The sequence below is a fragment of the Asterias amurensis genome, chromosome 11, assembly GCF_032118995.1.
Source record: "Asterias amurensis chromosome 11, ASM3211899v1".
Classification (NCBI taxonomy): Eukaryota; Metazoa; Echinodermata; class Asteroidea; order Forcipulatida; family Asteriidae; genus Asterias; species Asterias amurensis.
The window spans coordinates 19,662,199-19,684,590 of NC_092658.1; the positions used below are offsets into that span (position 1 = coordinate 19,662,199).

Consider the following 22,392-nt stretch of genomic DNA (forward strand, 5'->3'; position numbering starts at 1 on the left):
TAAAAGGCACTGGCATAAGTTTCCTAAATGGTGTTTAAAGGTTTGCAAAGAATAGAATAGAATAATGTTTTATTGTCACTTGTAAAAAACAAATATTAGTACAGGCCATGCAAGACGTCCTAGTGGAAGCCAAGTCCAACTACTTCAGAAACTCGCTTGTCAACGCTAACTTGAAGGATGCTTTTCGGATTGTCAATGAGCTGACAACCACTCCTCGTCAAATTCCTGCAATATTAGACACGCCACAGACCCTCGCCAATGAATTCAGCAAATTCTTCACAGATAAAGTCAAAAACATTCGCAGCAGCATTGATGACCTCAATGTGAGTTCCGATGTTTTTGAGAAACCAGCCCTGCACCCAGACTGTATTTTGTCAGATTTCTGTCCTGTTAGCCAAGAGGATCTGCTCAAGATCATTAACCAGTCTACTACGAAATCCTGCCAGCTAGATCCTGTTCCGACCTGGCTTCTCAAACAGCACATTGCCAGTTTTCTCCCAACTCTAACTGAAATTGTCAATGCCTCACTCTCATCTGGAGTTTTTCCCAAAGCACTTCGCAACGCTGTGATCACACCGATCCTAAAGAAACCTTCCCTCGACAAAGATGAACTCTGTAACTATCGCCCAGTGTCTAATCTTCGTTACCTCTCCAAGCTCATCGAAAGGGTTGTTAGCACTCAACTAAAACATCACATCAATAAGTACTCTCTAGCTGACCCCCTACAATCAGCTTACAAAGCCGACCACAGCACTGAAACGGCTTTATTATGTATTCAAAATGACATTCTGAAGGTACTGGACAGTAACAAAGCCATGTTTTTAGTTATGCTTGATTTGTCTGCTGCGTTTGACACCCTTGATCATAGCACAATGCTGCGTCGTCTCCAAAATCAGTTTGGCATCCATAATACTGCCCTGAAGTGGTTCACATCCTACTTCCACGACAGGACGAGTCATGTCACAGTTTCTGGGGCTGACTCTGATGTGAGCCACATTCACTTGGGCGTCCCACAGGGCTCTGTTATTGGTCCTCTTACCTTTACCATGTACTTAAGCCCTGTGGGCGATATTATTCGCCAACACAGCATCAAATACCATACATATGCTGATGATATCCAAATTTATATGGATTTCGACCCATCCATTCCCAACGACGCAGAATGTGCTCTTTTCAGATTGTCAAACTGCATCACCGATGTTCAAAACTGGTTAATCGCAAACAAACTTCTTCTGAACAAAGACAAAACTGAATTTTTCATTGCTGCTTCTCCTCATCACCAGAAAGTTCTCAGCCACTTGACTGTGAACGTGAACAACACAACATTTAAGCCATCTCAAACAGTGCGAAATTTAGGCGTCTTTTTCGACAGCTCCATGACAATGAGCACACACGTCACACGTACATGCAAGTCCATCAACTATCACATCAGAAACATCTCCAAAATACGCAAATATATTGACACAAACACATGCCACGCTGCTGCCAGAGCCCTTGTGTTGTCTAGACTGGATTATTGTAACTCTCTCCTCAATGGTATTAAGCAAGCTGACATTGACCGTCTACAAAGGCTCCAAAACAATGCTGCTCGTATCATTTTCTTGCAACCCAAATACACACACGCATCCACTCTTCTCAAACAATTACACTGGTTACCAGTTAAACAACGCATCACCTTCAAAACATCAGTGAACATGCACAAAGCACTCTCCAACGTACTTCCACAATACCTTACAGAGTCGCTAAATTTCAACAAACCTGGCCGGAGTGGGCTCCGCTCCGGCCAGAATCTTACAATCCCTCGCACATACAAAATGGCAGGGGACCGGTCCTTTTCAGTCGCTGGTCCCCGGTGCTGGAACGCCCTACCAAGTCATATTCGGAACACCAACACACTCCAGACATTCAAGAGTAAATTAAAAACACATCTATTCTCATAATCGTCTTTTCCGTAGCACTCTTTCAGCGCATTGAATTTTGTAAAATGTGCTTTATAAGTCTCATTTATTATTATTATTTTATTATTATTACAGTGAAATTCGTTTTGGTTTTGCGTGTCTAAAAATATGTTCTATAAAAATTACACTAAAAATTTACCATTTATACAAAAATAAATCGAAAAATAATATAAACAACTCTGAAAAGTATTACAATATACAGGCGTAATACGAAAGATAAAAACGGTACGATAGAATTAAAATCAGAAATAGACATTCATGATTAAAACCTTTTGTTTTACAACTAAGTGAACGAGGCTATGATATACTAATATGATTAGTGAACTTGCGGGTACAACCATGTGTAAAATCTCTTTTGAGATTAGAAAGATATTTTTAAAGTAGAATATAATGACCCACACAACTATCACTCGAAATTGCGTGGATTTCCTTTTACCTCGTCGACTAACACGGTCGGCCATTTATGGGAGTCACTCCCATAAATGGCCGACCGTGTTAGTTCGTACAGTAAAAGGAAAACCACGCAATTTCGAGGCAAGTTTGTGTGGATCATTGTATTCTACGTTTAAAACATCTTCCTAACCATATGCATTTTATAACAAACGGTTACGAACGCTTTTTTCAAGACAAACTCGACCGATCCAAGGCAACGTGTTCCTTTAATTTATACTAAATGTATCCCGTCTTTGGCTGACAGGCTGTCAAGTGAGGAGCTAAGTGGAGTGGAGGGGATAGGCACTGTATTGAGGAGGCAAAGGCTGAGGTGGTTTGGCCAAGTGGAGAGATAGGAAGATGGCAACTGGGCAAAGAGGTGTACCAACGTAATTGGTGGTGGGCCCACACCGGTCCTCCGACAGCGCAAGACATGGAAGAGCTCCTGTCAAATAACATGGAACTTCTTGGAGTCAATGCAAGGGACGCGACAGACAAGGCCAAGTGGAGGAGCCACAGGGAGAAAACAGGCCCAACCCAAATTAGACTTGACATGGCCTTAAAAACGACATGATAATGATGTATTCTCATGTTTACAATGGCTTTTCTGTGTTGAATATCTCCCCCATTTATTGTTCTGTAAAGCCGGCCTCAAGTCAAGCTTGCGTCAACAAAAAAACAGGCGCCGACTGACTTTTCAGGATTACACTGCACCTGAGCTAAGACCATGGGGAACTTATTTACGACCCGAGCATAAATGCAATGTTTTTAAGAAAATCTGAAACAGTCACCGTACGACGAGATCCCGATGGTCGGGAACCAATCGCGAGCACATGATTTCTCAAGTATTGTGACCTGAACATATTTTGTCTGCGCGTTTGTTGCAAGCACAAGAAAATCGTAGGTCCACCTGAGGCCGGCTCCAAGTGAAGAGGAGATAAACATATCAGTATTGGCTGTTCACTGTCCATCTTTTAAAATGAGATAAATCACACGATGTATTTTATTATTATTGCACCCACCTGTGTCACAAGCCACTGAAGCGTCTTCTCCATGGCTACAATTGTGCGAACCAAAACCTGAAAAAGCACAATCTTGCAGTCGTTCTTCAGTTCCGTTGCAGCTGACATCGTCCATGTGTATTTGACCTGTTCCCGGTCCAAAGTGTGCTCCCAGCCACACTGAAGTTGCTCTTATGAAGCCAAGTTGTCTGCACACAACGTTTGCATCTCTGATGTCCCAGAAGTCATCACATACAGTGCCCCATTGGCCCTCATAGAGTACTTCAACTCTACCTTCAGAGGGGACGCTTCCAGCAACAAGCCGGGCATCAGCTATTTTGGAGAAAGAGAGAGAGTTGATTACATCGTGGGGCTGCATTTTGTTAACTCAGCATTACAGAGAGGACAAAATGCAACAGTGAAAGGTCCATGTTGGTACAATTTGAAGGCTGTGCCAAAACACACAGGGTGTCGTGGCCAAGTGGATAAGAGCACCGAGCTCAAGCTCTGGTGTTTCTGGGTTAACCAGCGGTTAATGGGCACATGTGAGGGCAGAGATGGTTCTTGTGATTGATTTAGCCGAGTAGCGCATAATAATGTTGCACAGGCTGCATACTCCCCACCAGGGAGCTGAGATGGTTTACAGGCAGTGGACACTATTGGTGATTACTCAAAATAATTTTTAGCATAAAACCTTACTTGGTCACGAGTGATGGGGAGAGGTTGATAGTATAAAACATTGTGAGAAACGACTCCCTCTGAATTGACGTGGTTTTCGAGAAAAAAGTAATTTTCCATGAATTTGATTTCGAGACCTCAAGTTAACTTGAGGTCTTGAAATCAAGCATCTAAAAGCACACAACTTCATGTGACAAGGGTGTTTTTGTACTTTCATAGTTAACTCGCAACTCCGACGACCAATCAAGCTCAAATTTTCACAGGTTTGTTATTTTATGCACTTGTTGAGATACACCAAGTGAGATAGACTGGTCTTTGACAATTACCAGTAGTGTCCACTGGCTTTAAGGAATGAATTAAGTCCCAGAGACCAGGGGTAATGATGTTGGAAGCACTTTGAGATGCCCTTCGGGTGTGAAAAGCGCCAAATAAAATCTGGTTATTATTATTATTATTGTTGTTATTGTTATTGTTATAACATATATTTTCCACTCTGTTAAGAGTCCCTGCCTGTAAGAATGTACCAAGTGGTGATTCATGGGTTCTCAGATCATCATCCTAAAAAATCAGGATGATACATGATCATACCAAACTAATACAAGTTTTTGCCAAAAAGTCTTTGTAAAACGACTAGAGTCCAGCTTTCTCCAGAAGACGATCAGAGCATATATGCTGATCGAAACGTTGAGTTGAAACCAACAGTTCTTTGCAGAACCACCCCAACTCATTTACAGGTAGTGTTATCACAAACCTTCCCATATCGTATTTCCACCATGCAAAGTTTCAAATCCCATAGGGATAGAGAAATCCAAGTAATTATCTTTTTTTACCAGGATCTCCGGCTGGAAAATTCACACTCGGGATCCTGGTGGGATTTTATTTCCTATGATTTTCATCAGTGAATATTTTCAACTTATTTAGAAGTTGTTTTTCTCGTTTTTATTGTTTCTTTTCATAGAATACAAACTTTTTACTGGGACTTAAATTTTTGTTCATCAAAGTCTGTTGATACTCCACTAAATGAGACCCGGCATGATTAAGTCAGGATCCCACTCAGTAATCCCGGTAAATTTTTGAAACAATAAATAATAAACGGCTTTTATATAGCGCCCTTAATCCCAAAAGGGTCCCGAGGCGCTTCACAGAGCTTAAAAATATTAAGCAAAAACAGACCAATTTAAGGAAAAACCAATTTAAGAAAAACAGTTTAAAAATGCCTAAGAAAATTACAAACGACCAACGACAATTATGAAAAAGTTAAGCAAGTAAGAACAGTGCTGGAAAATTTAAGATAAACAGATTAAAAATGCTTAAGAAAATTACAAACGACTACAACAGTTTGTAACTGGAAAACAATTTCCAAATGAAACATTTATTCACACAATGTATATTTTTCGTCAAAGTGCTATCTATGTTTTTTCCTACAAATGTTTATTAATATTATTTTTTTATTTTTTTTTTTGTCATTTAAGCAAAAACAACAACAACTGACCAGAATTGTCTGAGAAGAATGGAGGTCTCCATGTATAAGATACTGGTCTGGTTGACAGCCCAGGGATGATGACGTCAATAGGACAGTTGTTTATTGTAGGACGTTCCGTATCTATGGGAGACAAAAACAATTCCTTAAAGACACTGGACACTATTGGTAATTGACTCAAAGACCAGTCTTCTCACTTGGTGTATCTCAACATATGCACAAAATAACAAATCTGTGAAAATTTGGACTCGACTGGTCGTCGAAGTTGCAAGATAATAATGAAAGTAAAAACACCCTTGTCACACCAAGTTGTGTGCTTTCAGATGCTTGATTTCGGGACCTCAAAATCTAATACTGAGGTCTTGAAACCAAGCTCGTGGATAATTACTTCAGAGGGAGCCGTTTCTCACAAAGTTTTATACTATCATAACTCTCCATTACTCATTACCAAGTAAGGTTTTATGCTAATAATTATTTTAAGTAATTACCAATATAGTGTCCACTTTCTTTTAAAACGGATACAAAAGTTCAACCTACATGTAATAGGTGATATCTTCCCAGAAGTAACATTTGAGTTATTTCATATCATTTTTTTGTCACCTTTTTGATGAAAAATGCTATCATCAAGAAGACAATATTTTAATAATAATAATATTGAATGAAGTCTTATACAGTGCACGTATCTACCAAACAAGGTACTCACGGCGCTGAGCATTCAGCAGCCGCAGCCAGGAACGCTGGGGCGAACCCCTTCTCTTCTTGATAAGTGCACTGGGTTCCTGCGTTACACAACACATGGGACCAACGGCTTTACATCCCATCCGAAGGACGAAGCAATGGATAGAAGTGTCACGGCTGGGGATTCGAACCCACACTCTGCTAATCACAAACACCAGAGTTTGAATTTGGTGCTCTCAACCGCTCTTAGAGTGGTTTTAGGACTTCAAAACTTGAAATAAGTTTTAACACACACTCGCTCTGATAGCAGTAAGAACAATGCAAGGATTACTGTGCACTAGACCAAAGTTATCAGAGAAAAATTGGAAGGATTAATGAGTGAAGAACTGGACTGGGCTCAATTTCATGGCTCTGCTTACCGCCAAATTCTGCGCTTATGATCACCATTCTCTGCTAACGTGCAAGCTCCGAATTTCTGCGCTAGCTGTGTAAGCCTAGAAAGCCTAGTAACGTGGAGTCACCTGGGCCCAATTTCATGGCTCTGCTTACCGCCAAATTCTGCGCTTACGATCGCGATTCCCTGCTTACGTGCAAGCGCCGAATTTCTGCGCTAGCCTTGTAAGCCTAGAATGCCTAGTAACGTGAAGTACGCATGCGCAGAAGCCAAAGTTCGCCGCTAACCCGTGAAATACGCTTGCCGTAAGCACAGAATTCTGTGCTTCCGCAAGCGCCGATTCTGTGCTTACAGTTAGCAGAGCCGGGTCCTGCACAAGTCGTAGTTCCCTGTTTACCACAGAGGGAGTAATTTCTCAAATACTATCAACAACTCTCCATTGCTCGTTTCCAAAGTAATTCGCTTCACATAAGTGAAGAATTTTCTGCCTACGCAAGAGCGTAATCTTTGCTTATGGTATTAAGCAGAGCTATGAAATTGGGCCCTGATTGACTTAGCAAGAATTTTGACAACACAAGAACTGTCAGAATCCAATTTCTATAACGAGAAGTTACAGAAAATAAAAGATTGCACCTCGTTTTATGACATATAGTGGCTGATTGGGATCAAGAAGTGCATTTTATACAAAACAAAGGGGCAGATCTTACCAACAACGTCAACTTCAAAAGAGCATGTCAGAACCAGATTGTTGATTCCAAACCTCTGCTGATATGTCACACTTTGTGAACCAATTGGAAAGAAGTCTCCAGAATCGGCGGTCGATGTAAACTTTGTCTCCTCCCATCCAGTTAGATCCGGTTCTTGCCAGTTGACTCTGGCTGTACTCGAGCCAGGATCAGTTGAGATTGTCACATTCAACGGGCAGATTAGATCAACCTCTGTTTATAAGGATACAAAGAGAGTACCGTGAGACCGCCATGATCATTGGTCGTTAGCTCAGTTGGTAAAGTGCCGGCACAAGGTCAAAAACATTGGTTTGCATAACTTTCATTTACAAATCGATTGGACTTGGCTTGACCATAAATTGAAATTTTAATCTCTAAGAGAGGGAAAATATTTAGGTTAAAATAATTATCCCATTTGAGGAAAACGAGCTTGATTTGAGGGAGTTTCCAATAATCCCAACTTGATCTATTGATGATGTATAGTTAAAAATAGCTTGATGCATAGTCTAGGAACAAAAAAACAAAAACAAACAAAATTGTAAGAAAAGTAACAAATATATTAAAGGCATTGAAAAAATTCTTAACACGTAACATCAATCTTTCAACGGACCTTTGATTGTGACAGTGAAGTTACAGAAGTTCTGATTCCCAGACTTGTCTGTTCCATTGTACATCACCATGGTATCTCCAACTGAGAAAGTTCCGTATCCATCTTGATGGCAGTTATTTAAGACGGTTGCTGAGCAACCAAACACCACATCAACAGACTGACCAAGGTTCTTAGAGAGGTCATCTAAAAAATAATCAACAAAGAAGGTTCCCAAAGGCTGGGCATTAAGAATCTAAATGAGCTGAATGGCAATATGATAATCCCAGATTCTCCTAAGCAAAGCTTCAAATTGGTTTTTGAAATAATATATTCCTTCTTAAAGCAATCGCACAACATCGGTAAACAGTATTGTCCAAAGGCCCACACTTAATGTATTACAACTTGCATTTGTTTCCGCACGTTCGCCGTGTCATGACATGTGTTTAAAATAAATCTTTTTTTCTCGATATCGACAATTGATATTCAGTTTCACCACGCATCATCGAGTTCAACTTCCCGCCTTCGAACATCACCAAGCTAATCCGCCAACCAGTACTTAATCAGCATGCAGCATCAGAGTCCAGCATACTCCAGAAGACGATCAGAGCATACTGATCGAAACGTCGCGTTAAACCAAGGGTTCTTTTCAGAACCACCCCAACTCATTTAGAGATTATTACATGGTGTTACCGCAAACTCTTGATAATTGTTTGAATGTTTTCTCAAAAAGTAAAGCATTTCATGGAATAATATTTCAAGGGAAGTCTTTCACCATTACCTTCTGTAAACCCTGTAAGTTATTTGTAAATCTGTGAACTTTTAATTTTTGTTCTGTTCAGAAAGTGTCCAATGGCTTTAAGTTCCCCGTTGCTTGTAAGAAGTGCCTCGTAAATTGGCATCTTGCATGATACAAGGATATAAAGAGATGAAATTGCTTGATTAGGAAACTTCACGTAACCTTTTATTAGGTGTACTCGTTTAATTTAATCTATGTTTATGTAAGATGAACTAAGTTTGCTTCTTCTTTGAGACTGTTGTTTTCCCTTTTGGCATTATTGTATAGTGGTGCATTTTGATGATGACATGGTTCTTCCTGGTTCAATTATATCTCTTCATGTATGATTCTGTAAACTGAAGAGAGAGATAAACCTGTCAGTTTTGGCTCTAAGTGACTGTTTTTTATGTGTTTTTGCTATTTACTGTCCATGCTTTAAAGATGGTGTGGACACTACTTGTAATTGTCAAAGACCAGTCTTCTCTCACTTGGTGTATCTCACAATATGCACAAAATAACAAACCTGTGAAAATTTGAACTCAATTGGTCGTCGAAGTTGCGAGATAATAATGGAAGAAAAAACACCCGTCACACGGTTGTGTACTTAATAAGATGCTTGATTTCGGGACCTCAAAATCTAATTCTGAGGGCTCGAAATCAACTTTGTGGAAAATTATTTCTTTCTCGAAAACTCTGTTACTTCGGAGGGAGCCATTTCTGACAATGTTTCAACAGCTCTCCATTACTTGTAACTAATTAGTAAGGTTTTATGCTTACAATTATTTTGAGTAGTGTACCAATAGTGTCCACTGCCTTAAAATTCCAGCTAAATCAGACAATGTTTGTTTTGGTTATCGCACCAACCTGGTTCACAGGTCACGGAAGCGTCATCTGAATGTGAACAGTCGTTGAAACCCCAGCCCCGGGAATCACAATCTTGAAGTCGTTCCTCATTTCCATCGCAGTTGACGTCGTCTATGAGTATTTTACCTGTTCCTTGTCCAAAGTGTGCATTCTGCCTCGCAGAAGTTGCACCAGTGAAGCCAAGTTGTCTGCAGACAACATTTGCGTCTGTGATGTCCCATTCATCATCACATACAGTGCCCCATTGGCCTTCATAGAATACTTCAACTCTACCTTCAAAGGGGACACTACCACCAACAAGCCGCACATCAGCTGTTTTGGAGAGAACGATAAATGATGAATCAATTAATGTAACCTGTATATCTGTACATGGGTGTGCCTTGTTTAACCCGGCATTAAAGACAAGACAACAAACGCAAGAGAAAAAAGAAAAGTTGTGTTTAGCACGCTAAACACACATACCCCCCAAGCCAGTCCTTTTTGCAAGATTTGACCTCTGTGGTTTTGTTAACAGGAGGTTTCTGTATCCTTTTAAAATTTTAAAATTATCCCTGGAACATTATATTTTTACATAAAATAAATCTTACTGAGACATAATACAGGGATGCCAGTGACTCTTTCCTTCAGAGCCCCCAAACAATTTGCTGGGAAGGAAAGGGGGTCACCCCGTTAATACCACGCTCTATAGTTTCCCAGTTTTGCGCGGGACGTCCCGATTATAGTGGTTTGTTCCCCGTTCAGTTTAATATCCCATATCCCATATCATCATAGTCCCTTTTCACTTTTTCGTTTCCCTACCCAAGCCCTGTTCATTTTCCCGTCCCCCCTCCCCATTTCCACAGACGTACCACTGTGTGCCCCTTTCTCCTCCTCTCCCCATCCCACATCAACCTCGTTAGTAATCTTGCTGACCAGTTTTTACTTGCACCACCATGTGTACCGTATTTTCCTGCGGATAAGACGCGTCTTATCTGACTTTTTAGACCCCAAAAACATCGATGCGTCTTATCTTTCGGTGCGCCTTGTCTGCTGACAATTGATTTTTTTTTATGATCACTGCGTGAAATAAAAAATACCTTCATGTCAAGTTCAAATCAACGATCTTTGTGTGAAGAATCCTTACTCAATAATGCGGTCGAACAAAGCTATTCAGACACTGTGACCGTATTTTCGTTCGAACAATGCCGCAATCCCCCAGACGGTCCAATTATTCCAACAATGCTGCAACGTGTTTATTCCCCATGACCGTGCTTTCATTCCATTAATGCCGCAATGCGTCTAGCTTTCGGTCCAACAGACGTCGGCAGTGTACAAACGTTTTTCTGTGTGGCCGGGTATTCGTTCCGAAAACGATTGACAGTCAATAACTTCGTACAAACGTCAGTCACCCAACCGCTATTGTGTGGTAAACTTTGAGGGTTTATTTTATTTTATTGCTTCAAAACTTCGGGTAGGAACGGTTGTTAAAATCATGGTTGCCCTTGCATGAAACTTGCCTGTAAAATCAACGATGTCCAAGTTCAGACTCGAAAATCTCTCAAAACGACACAGAAAATTAGCCCCAAAACGCAACCGTTCCGAGGTCTGTAAGTTTAATCACGCAACACAAAAGCAGATATCACGCCTATAGTCGTTGTTACTGTGAGTGTGACAATAAATACAAGAAACATTGAACGCTAGAGGGCGTTTTGGAACATTGTAATAGCGTGAGGTTAAACGCTCTCTATTGGTAAAAAATACGTGAACCAGCAATAAACGCATTGAGACAAGACTCGACGTGTCTGGGCTAGACTGCGCCCCTGTCTTTATCCGGAAGGTCCCTGCCGCTAGATCCAGTGATTCCCTTTGGATACAATGAACGTGCAGTGATATAGATGCCCAATAGTCACTGCTCTCAAGTCCGCAATGGAATTTGACTGCATACGTTCAGGCTATGTCTGGGCATGCTTGGGATCCGCACATCACGTGGGAATTTTGGCGCATTTCCAGGCAGCGCAAATGCGACGGCTTAGCGCAACCCGTCGGCGAACATCGTTCAATACGGTGCCCACATGGTCTCCAACATCTGTTGTGCAATCTCGAGATTGAGCAGCGCAATCCACTGTGTACATGTGCATATTAATGTGCATGCAGCGACATCCCGGCCGGAGGATACACTACTACACCCACAACGCTACGTCCGTCTGCAATGTATCTGTATCAGCAAGGATCCTCGTAGTTTGTGGGGACGTCGAAATGATGTGTCCAGGGAGGCATTGTGTTCATGTTGCAAATAAAATTAACTTCAGACAGTGCGTGGACCATGGTTTCTGCCCGCTGATTGGGCCGAACTTTATGTTATTTACAATATACAGCGTTGGCTGATTGGATAAAGGTCGGTATACGTAGGTTCTCAAAGGCAACAAATTACGTCTTTGTGTCAATGTACCGACAACGGGTGGCGCCAGGTGTTCTTTTGTTTGCGGTTAAACGTGCGCCTTGTGCGGCGGTGCGCCTTGTCTGCTGACGTTTGAATTTTTTTGGGTCATTTTAGCGTCCTGCGCCTTGTCCGCCGAGCGTCTTATCCGCAGGAAAATACGGTATATTGCACTTGATTTGGCTTACGGTCTCATGGTTTCATGTGGCACCCAGCCGTAGTGCGATAATCTTCAATTAGTGAAGAAACAGAAGAAGAACCCCTGACAACCAAAAGGTAGCCCCCCTAGCCCGAAGTTACTACATGCTTGCACTTCGACTGGGACGTCACAAACGACACAAACCCCCAACCCATGGGTACCCCTAAATTGACCACCAAAAGAACGCATCAATTCAGCAGGGTGCGTGCACCACTTGACATGAAAACAACATGGCGGCGCCCCTACGATTAAAGCATCAATATAGTATAGATATGTAAAGTGAAGATAGAGATCTGTATTGGCTGTAGTTGACAGCTTTGTATTACTATCTGCAAGTAACTGTCCAAATTTTAGAGAGAGGTAAAAACACACAAAGTTTGTTACGCTTATCGCACCCACCTGGCACACACGTCACTGAAGCATCATTTCCATGTCCACAATCGTGAGAACCCCATCCCCGAAAAGCACAATCTTGAAGTCGTTCCTCATTTCCATCGCAGTTGATGTCGTCCATGAGTATTTGACCTGTTCCTTGTCCAAAGTATGCGCTCTGCCAATCATTAGTTGGTCCAGTGAAGCCAAGTTGTCTGCACACAACGCTTGCGTCTTCGATGTCCCAGTAATCATCACATACAGTGCCCCACTGGCCATCATAGAATACTTCAACTCTACCTTCAGAGGGGACGCTTCCACCAACAAGCCGCACATCTTTTTTATGAGAAAGAAAGTTGATAAATTGATTAATAACTTCACATCTATTTGGGGGCTGCATTTCATTAACTCAGAATTACAGACAAGACAACAAAAGGAAGTTAGAGGAAAATAATATCAAAGGCTTATATAGCGCACATATCTACCAACAACGTACTCAAGGCGCTTAGCATATAGGCCTACATTTATACATAAAGAGAAGTTATTGATAGTTATGAATTCTGAGACCCAATTATGTAGCAGCTTAAATAAGGGTTAACAAGGTGCTACGGCGCATACAGCAGCAACGGCCAGGAACACCCGGGGCGATCCTCTTCTCTATTCGATAAGTGCACTGGGTTCTTTTACATGCGTTACACAACACATGGGACCAACCACTATACGTCCCATCCGAGGGATGAATCAATGGTTAAGTGTCTTGCTATAAAGGCAGTGGACACTTTTGGTAATTGTCAAAGACTAGCCTTCACAGTTGGTGTATCTCAACATATGCATAAAATACCTAACCTGTGAAAATTTGAGCTCAATCGGTCATCACAGTTGCGAGATAATAATGAAAGAAAAAAACACCCTTGCCACACGAAGTTGTGTGTGTTCGAGACCTCAAGTCCTACATCTGAGGTCTCAAAATCAAATACGTGGAAAATTACTTCTTTCTCGAAAACTATGGCACTTCAAAGGGAGCCATTTCTCACAATGTTTTATACCATCAACCTCTCCCTATTACTCGTCACCAAGAAAAGTTTTATGCTAATAACTATTTTGAGTAATTACCGATAGTGTCCACTGCCTTTAATGACACAAGTGTCACGGCTGATCAGAAACACCAGAATTTGAATTCGGTGCTCTTATAAACCACTCGGCCACAACACTTTCAGGAAAAAGGTCAATATACTTCAGCTTTATATTGGTACAATGGTTGCATGGCTCTTCCAATACACAGTCATTAATAACACTTAGTCTCCTCTCTGTTAAATGTAGTGGACACTATTGGTAATTGTCAAAGACTAGCTTTCACAGTTGGTGTATCTCAACATATGCATAAAATAACAAACCTGTGAAAATTTGAGCTCAATCGGTCATCGAAGTTGCGAGATAATAATGAAAGAAAAAACACCCTTTTCACACGAAGTTGTGTGCGTTTAGATGGTTATTTCTAGACCTCAAGTTCTAAATCCGAGGTCTCAAAATCAAATTCGTGGAAAATTACTTCTTTCTCAAAAACTATGGCACTTCAGAGGGAGCAGTTTCTCACAGTAGACTATACTATCAACCTCTCCCCATTACTCGTCACCAAGTAAGGTTTTATGCTAATAATTATTTGGAGTAATTACCAATAGTGTCCACTGCCTTTAACAAAGATTGAACCAACGTACCTCAACCTCAATTTGGATTTCATAAATGCAGATATTTCAGATGGAAGTTGATTGCCTTTACTGGAATAGGATAAACAAAGCTTTCTACTTTGAGTGTGTTGTTTTCTTCTCTAGCGTTAATTGATACTGGTGGGTTTTGGTTTAATTTGCTTGCTTATGTTTAATTGGTATCTCATCATGTATGGTTTTGTAAAGTGAAGCGAGAGATAAACAAACCAGTATCGGCTCTGGGTAACAGCTTTTTTATAAGTAGGATTTGAAACTTTGCATGGTGGAGATAAGATATAGAAGAGTTTGCGGTAACACCATGTAATAATCTCTAAATGAGTTGGGGTGGTTCTGAAAAGAACCGTTGGTTTAACTCGACGTTTCAATCAGTATGCTCTGATCGTCTTCTGGAGAATGCTGGACTCTGATGCTGCATGCTGCTTAAGTACTAGGCGGCGGATTAGCTTGGTGATGCATGAAGGCGGGAAGTTGAACTCGATGATGTGTGGTGAAACCTGCTGTGGAGCCTTGGATAGTGTGCGGGGGGTGTGTGCTTACTGAACTGTGTCAGTAGGAACAAGCACAGGGGATAGTGAGGGTGTGGGGCCTAAGTGACTGAGGGTATAGATGACCCAAAGCAGTCTAATGGTGGGGGGGGGCTAGGGGTGACCGTGGATATAGAAGATCCATTGGTCGGGAGGTCTAATGGTTGGGGGGGGCCTAGGGGGTGACCGTGGATATAGAAGATCCATTGGTCGGGAGGAGGGGGAGCCAGATGTCGCTGATGTGGAAGCCTATGTCTTGGGGTACGGTGTCATGCTTGTGGATCTCGATGGCCTCTCTAATGCGTCTAGGGTGTTACCGCAAACTCTTCTATAGCTTTTTTTGTACTATTTGCCATTTACTGTCCATGTGAGAGGCAATGTCACAAATCAGGAGCTCTACGGTGGACTACCCAGAGTCAGCACCAAGATTAGGACAAAAAGGCTGAGATTAGCAGGTCACTGTCTCAGACATACTGAGCTGGCAGTGAGCAAACTGGTGCTATGGGCCCCTACTCAGGGACACTGTTCCCGTGGCAGACCACAAACCACCTATGTAGACACCTTTTGCCGGGACTCTGGACTGCATTGGGAAGAGCTGCATACAGCAATGGAGGACCAATGCCTTTGGAGGGCCTCCATCTGATGCTCCGCATCGACTGAATGAGTGAATGAAAGTCCATGTTTTAAAATGAGGTAAATTACACAATGTATTACCTGGATCACAAGTCACTGAAGCATCTTCTGAATGGCCACAATTGTGTAAACCCCAGCCTGCAAAAGCACAATCTTGCAGTCGTTCCTCACTCCCATTGCAGTTGACGTTGTCCATGAGTATTCGACTTGTTCCCTGTCCGAATTGTGAGCTGTCCAATGCGGTAATAGCTCTAGAGAAGCCAAGTTGTCTGCACACAACGCTTGCGTCTCTCATGTCCCATTCATCATCACATACAGTGCCCCAATGGTCATTATAGAATACTTCAACTCTACCTTCAGATAGGACGCTTCCGCCAACAAGTCGGACACCAGCTATTTTGGCGAGAAAGAAGGGATTATTATGTTAAAGCCATTATACACTTTCGGTAAACAGTATTGTCCAAGTCCCACACTTCGTGTATCACAACTTATATATAAAATAACAATCCTGTGGAAATTTAGGCTCAATCGGTCATCGGAGTCGGGAGAAAATAACGGGAAAACCCACTCTCGTTTTCGCGCGTTTCGCCGTGTCATGACATGTGTTTATAACAAATCCGTAATTCTCGTTAACGAGAATTTATATTGTTTTACCGTTTCCTCAAAAAGTAAAGCATTTCATGGACTAATATTTCAAGAGAAGTCTTTCACCATTACCTTCTGTAAACCCTGTAAATTATTTGTAAATCTGTGAACTTTTTTTTTTTTTTCTGTACCGAAAGGGTCCAATGGCTTTAACTCAGTATTACAGAGAAGAATATAAACGCAAGAATGAAAAGATTAATGTTGGTACAACTACAAGGCTCTCCCAATACTCGAAGTATTAAAGGAACACGTTGCCTTGGATCGGACGAGTTGGTCTATAAAAAAGCGTTTGTAACCGTTTGTTATGAAATGCATATGGGTACAAAGATAATTTAAAAGTAGAATACAATGATCCACACAAGTTTGCCTCGAAATTGCGTGGTTTTCCTTTTACTGTGCGAACAAACACGGTCCACCATTTATGGGAGTCAAAAACTTGACTCCCATAAATGGCCGACGGTGTTAGTCGACGAGGTAAAAGGAAAACCGTGCAATTTCGAGGCATGTTTGTGTGGATCATTGTATTCTACTTTTACAGCATCTTTCTACCCATATGCATATTATAACAAACGCTTTTCAAAGACCAACTCGACCAATCCAAGGCAACGTGTTCCTTTAACTAAGGCTTGGTGACTAGTGTTGTCGTTTAGTCGCGACTATGCTTGTCCCGACTACTGTTTTTCAACTGCTCGGTTAATTGGCCACCCTGATGACTACTACAAAAAATAGTAGCGACTACATGTTTAGTGAACCAATTGTGTTCTTCATGACATAATTTACTTACAATACACAAACAGACATCAGTGACACAATCCTTCAACCCTTTCAGTGTGAGTTTTACTATTGCACCTGTCTGGCCAACATTACGCTGCAATGCATCTTGGGAATTAAAAATTAGTCGCAGCTATAGAAAGTTGTTACTGTGAAACAACCTGCGCAGCATCCCATCAATGTTTTCATTTAGTTTAATTAAGTGTTCCTCAGCCGCGTGAGGGCGGGCTCAAGAGTGTGTTTATCACTTCCGGGGGTATACGCGACTTGTCTTGCACAGTTTCAGTAGGTGTTCTGTCACTTTTGTTGCACCATAGTTTTAAGTTGCTTTAGAGGTGGGTTGTATCGGCTCCTTTAAATGTCTTATTGTCCGTGTTGGATTAGATGTCTGTGTTGTTAATGTGTTCCAATCTTTAATAACTGTTTTGGGTATGAATGAATATAACCCCGGAAATGATTGACAGCGCCCTCGCGCGGTAAAAAATACGGCCCATTGTAAAATAATTAGAATCACAAGATTCCAAAATATAACATTTGCGTGTATTTTTGTCAAAGTGCTAGTTATTGGTTTGTTCTAATGTTTATTATTCTTTTTTTTGTTTCACCTTGGGGCATTTCAGCAAAAGAAATCACTAACCAGAATTGTCTGAGAAGAATGGAGGGATCCATGCATAAGAGACATCAGGTGTGTTTGATAACCATGGGAGGATGACGTCAGTAGGACAGTTGTTTGTGGGAGGTTCCGTATCTATGGGAGACAAAACAAATGAAAGACTGCAAATTGTTTTGTTAGTATAGGTTATCGCACAAGGAAAAATATAACGATTCTGCGCCCATATAGAAACCTCTGCCCAATTTTTAAATTTTTAATTGACTTGTTTTAAAGTTAGGTTAATGAACCATTTGAAATAACTTAATTGCCTTCGCGCCTCCTCTTTTTATAAATGTTGGCCTCGGTGCCCTTTGTACTGGCCTTTGTGCCCTCCAAAGTGGTATTGCCCTAAATTGGCATTGCTCCTCTATTTTGAATTTGTTTTGCCTTGATGCCCTTTCTACCATGTCTACTGGCCTTGGTGCCCTCAAAAGTGGCATTGCCCTAAAAATATTTGTAATTCCAGGCCTGTTATACATAACAGTGAGCTTACCAACAACATCAACTTCAAAAGAGCATGTCAGAACCAGATTGTTGATTCCAAACCACTGCTGATATATCACTCTCTGTGAACCAATCGGATGTACCAGTCCAGAAACAGCACTTGATGTGAAGTTTGTCTCGTCCCATCCATTTAGATCCGGTTCATGCCAGCTGACTATGGCTGTACTAGAGCCAGGATCAGTTGAGATCGTCTTATTCAATGGGCAGACTAGATCAACCTCTGCAAAAAGAAACAGAGAGGGAGACCGCCATGATTGGTAGATAGCTCAGGTAAGCGCCAACACAAGGTCAAAGTATTGATTTGTGTCATTTTCAATTTATGAACAGATGGGACCATGTTTATCCATAAATTTCATTTTCATTCTTGAAGGAAGAAACAAATATTTAGATTAACCTACTCTGCCAGACATGTATTGGGGGAAACTCGATTGAGGTCTATCAAGTGATACAGGTCTTTCTTGAAGATAGCTTGATGCATCCTGGCAAAAGAAAAACAACAAAAACTTTGTAAGATAAGAACTTTGTCAACGCACCTTTGACTGTGACGGTGAAGTTACAGAAGTTCTGATTTCCAGACACGTCTCTTCCATTGTACATCACCTTGGTATCTCCAACTGAGAAAGTTCCGTTTCCATCTTGATGGCAGTTATTGGAGATGGTTGCTAAGCAACCAAACTCCACATCAACAGACTGACCAGAGTTATCCGAGAAGACTGGAGGGACCCATGAGTGAGGTACATACTGTACCGGAATGGTTGACGCGGCAGGAATTATCGCATCATCAGGGCAGCCATTAATGCTAGGAGGCTCGTTATCTAAATACGTAAACGAAAAAGAGCATCCTACATGTACATTTAAACTTAAGAAAACGGGTAGCATTGGGTTGTTTTGTTTGTTTGTCTGTTTGTTTGAATGATCTTCCCATCAAGGGAACTCGGCAAACTCCCACAATGGGATATATAAACACCAAACTGGCAACAGCCAATCTCTCTCATACAACCATTGATTTAACGTCCATGATTATGAATTACACAAATCAAGAAATTGTGATTCAGTAACCAGACAACAATATTTATTCTTGTCATTGAAATCAGCGGTTAGCTGGGTGATTCGAACCCACAACCTTGTGATTGCAAGTCATGCAGTCTAACAACTAGACCACGGTGATGGGTTGGTGGTTAAACAAATTTAATCCCACTATAATAAAGCAAAATGAAGTCATCAATATGAATATTTATGCCCAAAACACTGTCAAAGGGAGCAACGTCAAGACAAAACTAAACATTCAATTGCTATGATTGTCAGAGGGACATGTCCCCTCCCCCCATATTTCGGAGGCTGGGGGGATACCTTTGATCAATGAGCACCTTTATCATGAAGCCCAAGTATTGCATTGTGTAAGACCAAACCCTGTGTCCCGCCATGGGCATTACTCCTGGGGGAAAAGGATGACACAAATTTTGGAAGGGTGGGGGACACTATATTAAATGTCCCCTTTCAAAATTGGCCCAAGATTGCACCACAGAGCATATAAAATGCAAAATTTTCCCAAGCCCCCATATCCAATCTTGTACTTTTAAAGTAAGACTTAAAGGCAGTGGACACTATTGGTAATTACTGAAATAATTATCAGCATAAAACCTCACGTGGTAACGAGTAATGGGGAGAGGTTGATAGTATAAAACATTGTGAGAAACGGCTCCCTCTGAAGTGACGTAGTTTTTGAGAAAGAATTAATTTTCCACGAGTTTGATTTCAAGACTTTAAGTTTAGAATTTGAGGTCTCAAAATCAAGCATCTAAAAGCACACAACTTCAGGTGACAAGGGCATTCTATTCTTTCATTGTTATCTCGCCACTCAGACGACCAATCAAGCTCGTATTTTCACAGGTTTGTTATTTTATGCATATGTTGAGATACACCAAGTGAGAAGACTGGTCTTTGACAATTACCAATAGTGTCCACTGTCTTTATTCCGTTCCATACTTTAGCTAACAATTTTAACAGTGAAATTGCAATGTTTAGTGTAAATTCGAAAGTAAGCTTGAAGACTGCCATTTACAAATATTGTGCATCATTAAGTGTGGGTTTCACAGATTTGATGAGAAAATACTTACCTATAACTTGAATGGTGAAGTTGCAATAATTAGTGTTGTTACTGCTATCTGTTGCGTTATAGATCACAACATGGGAACCAATGTCGAAGGTAGATCCTGAATGTTCATCTCCAAAGAATGTGACGTCCTGTCCAGAGTTGTCTGTGACAATAGGGTCAGGCCAGACGACAGTGGCGTTTGGTGAACCAGGCTTAGTATTATTGACTATATTTTCAGGACACTTTATGTTTGGAGGCTCTTTATCTGAAAATGAGTAACAAAAAAAGAATATTTGGCAAAAATTTGAATCTCCAAAAATAGCCCTGCACAGCATTAATAATTATTATCGTAGGTTCAATCTTTTCTTGGGAAGCAATAATACAAAGATTCAAACATTGACTACAATGACATCAAAAAAACTACTATTTTGAGATGCAGCCTGGCGCTGTCTATTTTCCTGAGACATCAACAAACAGGGTAGGGTGTCGTGGCCGAGCGGATAAGAGCACCGAACTCAAGCTCTGGTGCTTCTGTTCAGCAGAGTGTGGGTTCGAATCTCGGTCTTGACACTTGTGTCCTTGAGCAAGATACTTAACTATAATTGCTTCTCTCCTCCCAGGGGTAAATGGGTACCTGTGAGGGTAGATATGGTTCTTGTGATTGATTTAGCCGAGTAGTGCATATTTATTGCACAAGGCTGAGATGGTTTAAGGAGTGTATTAAGGCCCAGTGACCAGGGGTAAAATAATGTGAAGCGCCTTGGGACACCCTCCGGTGGTAAAAAGCCCTATATAAAATGGGTTATTATTAATATTAACACAAACTATAACATTTCAGGGAACAGTTAGGGGTCTTGTCAAAACTCATCCTGGATAAACCACCGGACGAGGCTCATCCGATGTCATTATTTTGTCGGACGGGCCATAGGATGGGAGTTCCAATGATACAATGTTTCACACGCTGAATAGTGTCTTCTCGTCCGATACACAGTGCCCAAGGCACCCCACAGAGCGCTCTGCGGTTTCACTGGTTGATTAAACACTAAATAAACAAACCCGGGGTTTGAGTCTGGTCCCACTGTTTTGAGGTCAGTGTAGTTTGGTGGAGTTTTTAACCCATTGTTTTTTGAAACAGACATGCAGTTACTAGCGGGAATACTAGCCCAGTTTCTGTATACCCATACTGTGTCCCCTTCCTCCCTTCTGGAGTTGATAGGTTTTCACCGAGTATAATTAAATGTAATGTAGTAGTATCAAATGAAAACTTATTGATGAAAATATTCATCGATGGCCATCGTCTCATAAAAATCTGTATGCTAATCACAGCCACCCGTTCAATATACATGTAGGTAATTCCCTTCAAACGCATGTGTATAAATATACCTTTGAGTTTCATATAGACCATACACCTCCAAACTTGTTAGATTATGGGATGGTGCTGTACAAAGTTACAACACGGATGTGCAAAAAGTGCACAACCAATTTGTTGAGGCCCAGTTGTGAAACCGAAAACCTGGCCTGGGGAGAACCCCTGCTGTTTCCAGTAGATAGCGATCTAAACAATCTTGGGCTTTGTAAACAAATGTTCTCTGGTGAAGTTCAGTCACTGTCAGCCCGTCCTAAAGCCCATCCAATAAAGTAATCACTACAAGGGAATTCAACATGGGATGAGAAACCTCGTCCTGGACGGGCGCCTTCCGATGGCTGTCCAGGATGAGTTTTGACAAGGTCCCTTAGCGATTGTAGTTTTTCTTTTTCATTAAATGATTATGCCGTCCATGTTTTAAAGTGCAGAGTAAGTAATGTACTTTTGTTCTTCAATCAGATGTCAGTTGTTCTAAATAGAAAGTAGGTTACTTGCACAGTACGCAAGAAATGATAAATTACAATTACCTATAACTGCGATGTAGAAATCACAAGAGGCATTGTTGGTTGAGTTGTCTGTTGCTGTGTACTGCACTAAATGTGGCATGCTTGCAAGATTCAATACAACACTGTCTCCAATGATGTAGGCTGTGCCATTCACGTCGACGGTAATATCAGGAGAAAATCCAGAGTTGTCAATGGAAAAGTCCTCCGCAGGTAATGTAAATGTTGCATAATTCTGACCCAGATCCGTCATAACTGTCTGTTTGCTGGGACATCTTAACTTGGGAGATTCATCATCTGTTACAAAATACAAAGTACAAGAAATAAAATCAATAAATAATGCGGAGAAATCAAGACCTGGGCCCAATTTCATGGCTCTGCTTAACGCGGAATTCTGCACTTACGATCACGATT

At 41.2% G+C, this 22,392-nt stretch overlaps 1 protein-coding gene across 2 annotated transcripts in view; it reads right to left on the reverse strand.

The window, feature by feature from the left end:
* The window catches only part of LOC139944020 (uncharacterized), a 57,909-nt gene that overhangs the window by 27,905 nt on the left and 7,612 nt on the right, over window positions 1-22,392 (reverse strand). For both annotated transcript variants that reach the window (XM_071940954.1, XM_071940955.1), the window contains exons 4-15: window positions 22,003-22,275; window positions 20,132-20,374; window positions 18,548-18,829; window positions 18,004-18,234; window positions 17,496-17,606; window positions 15,524-15,835; window positions 12,589-12,897; window positions 9,575-9,886; window positions 7,957-8,139; window positions 7,329-7,559; window positions 5,562-5,672; window positions 3,413-3,724 (exon numbers count right to left, since the gene is read on the reverse strand). In XM_071940954.1, the coding sequence (XP_071797055.1) occupies window positions 3,413-3,724; window positions 5,562-5,672; window positions 7,329-7,559; window positions 7,957-8,139; window positions 9,575-9,886; window positions 12,589-12,897; window positions 15,524-15,835; window positions 17,496-17,606; window positions 18,004-18,234; window positions 18,548-18,829; window positions 20,132-20,374; window positions 22,003-22,275 (2,910 nt within the window). The remainder of the gene's footprint in view (window positions 1-3,412; window positions 3,725-5,561; window positions 5,673-7,328; window positions 7,560-7,956; window positions 8,140-9,574; window positions 9,887-12,588; window positions 12,898-15,523; window positions 15,836-17,495; window positions 17,607-18,003; window positions 18,235-18,547; window positions 18,830-20,131; window positions 20,375-22,002; window positions 22,276-22,392) is intronic.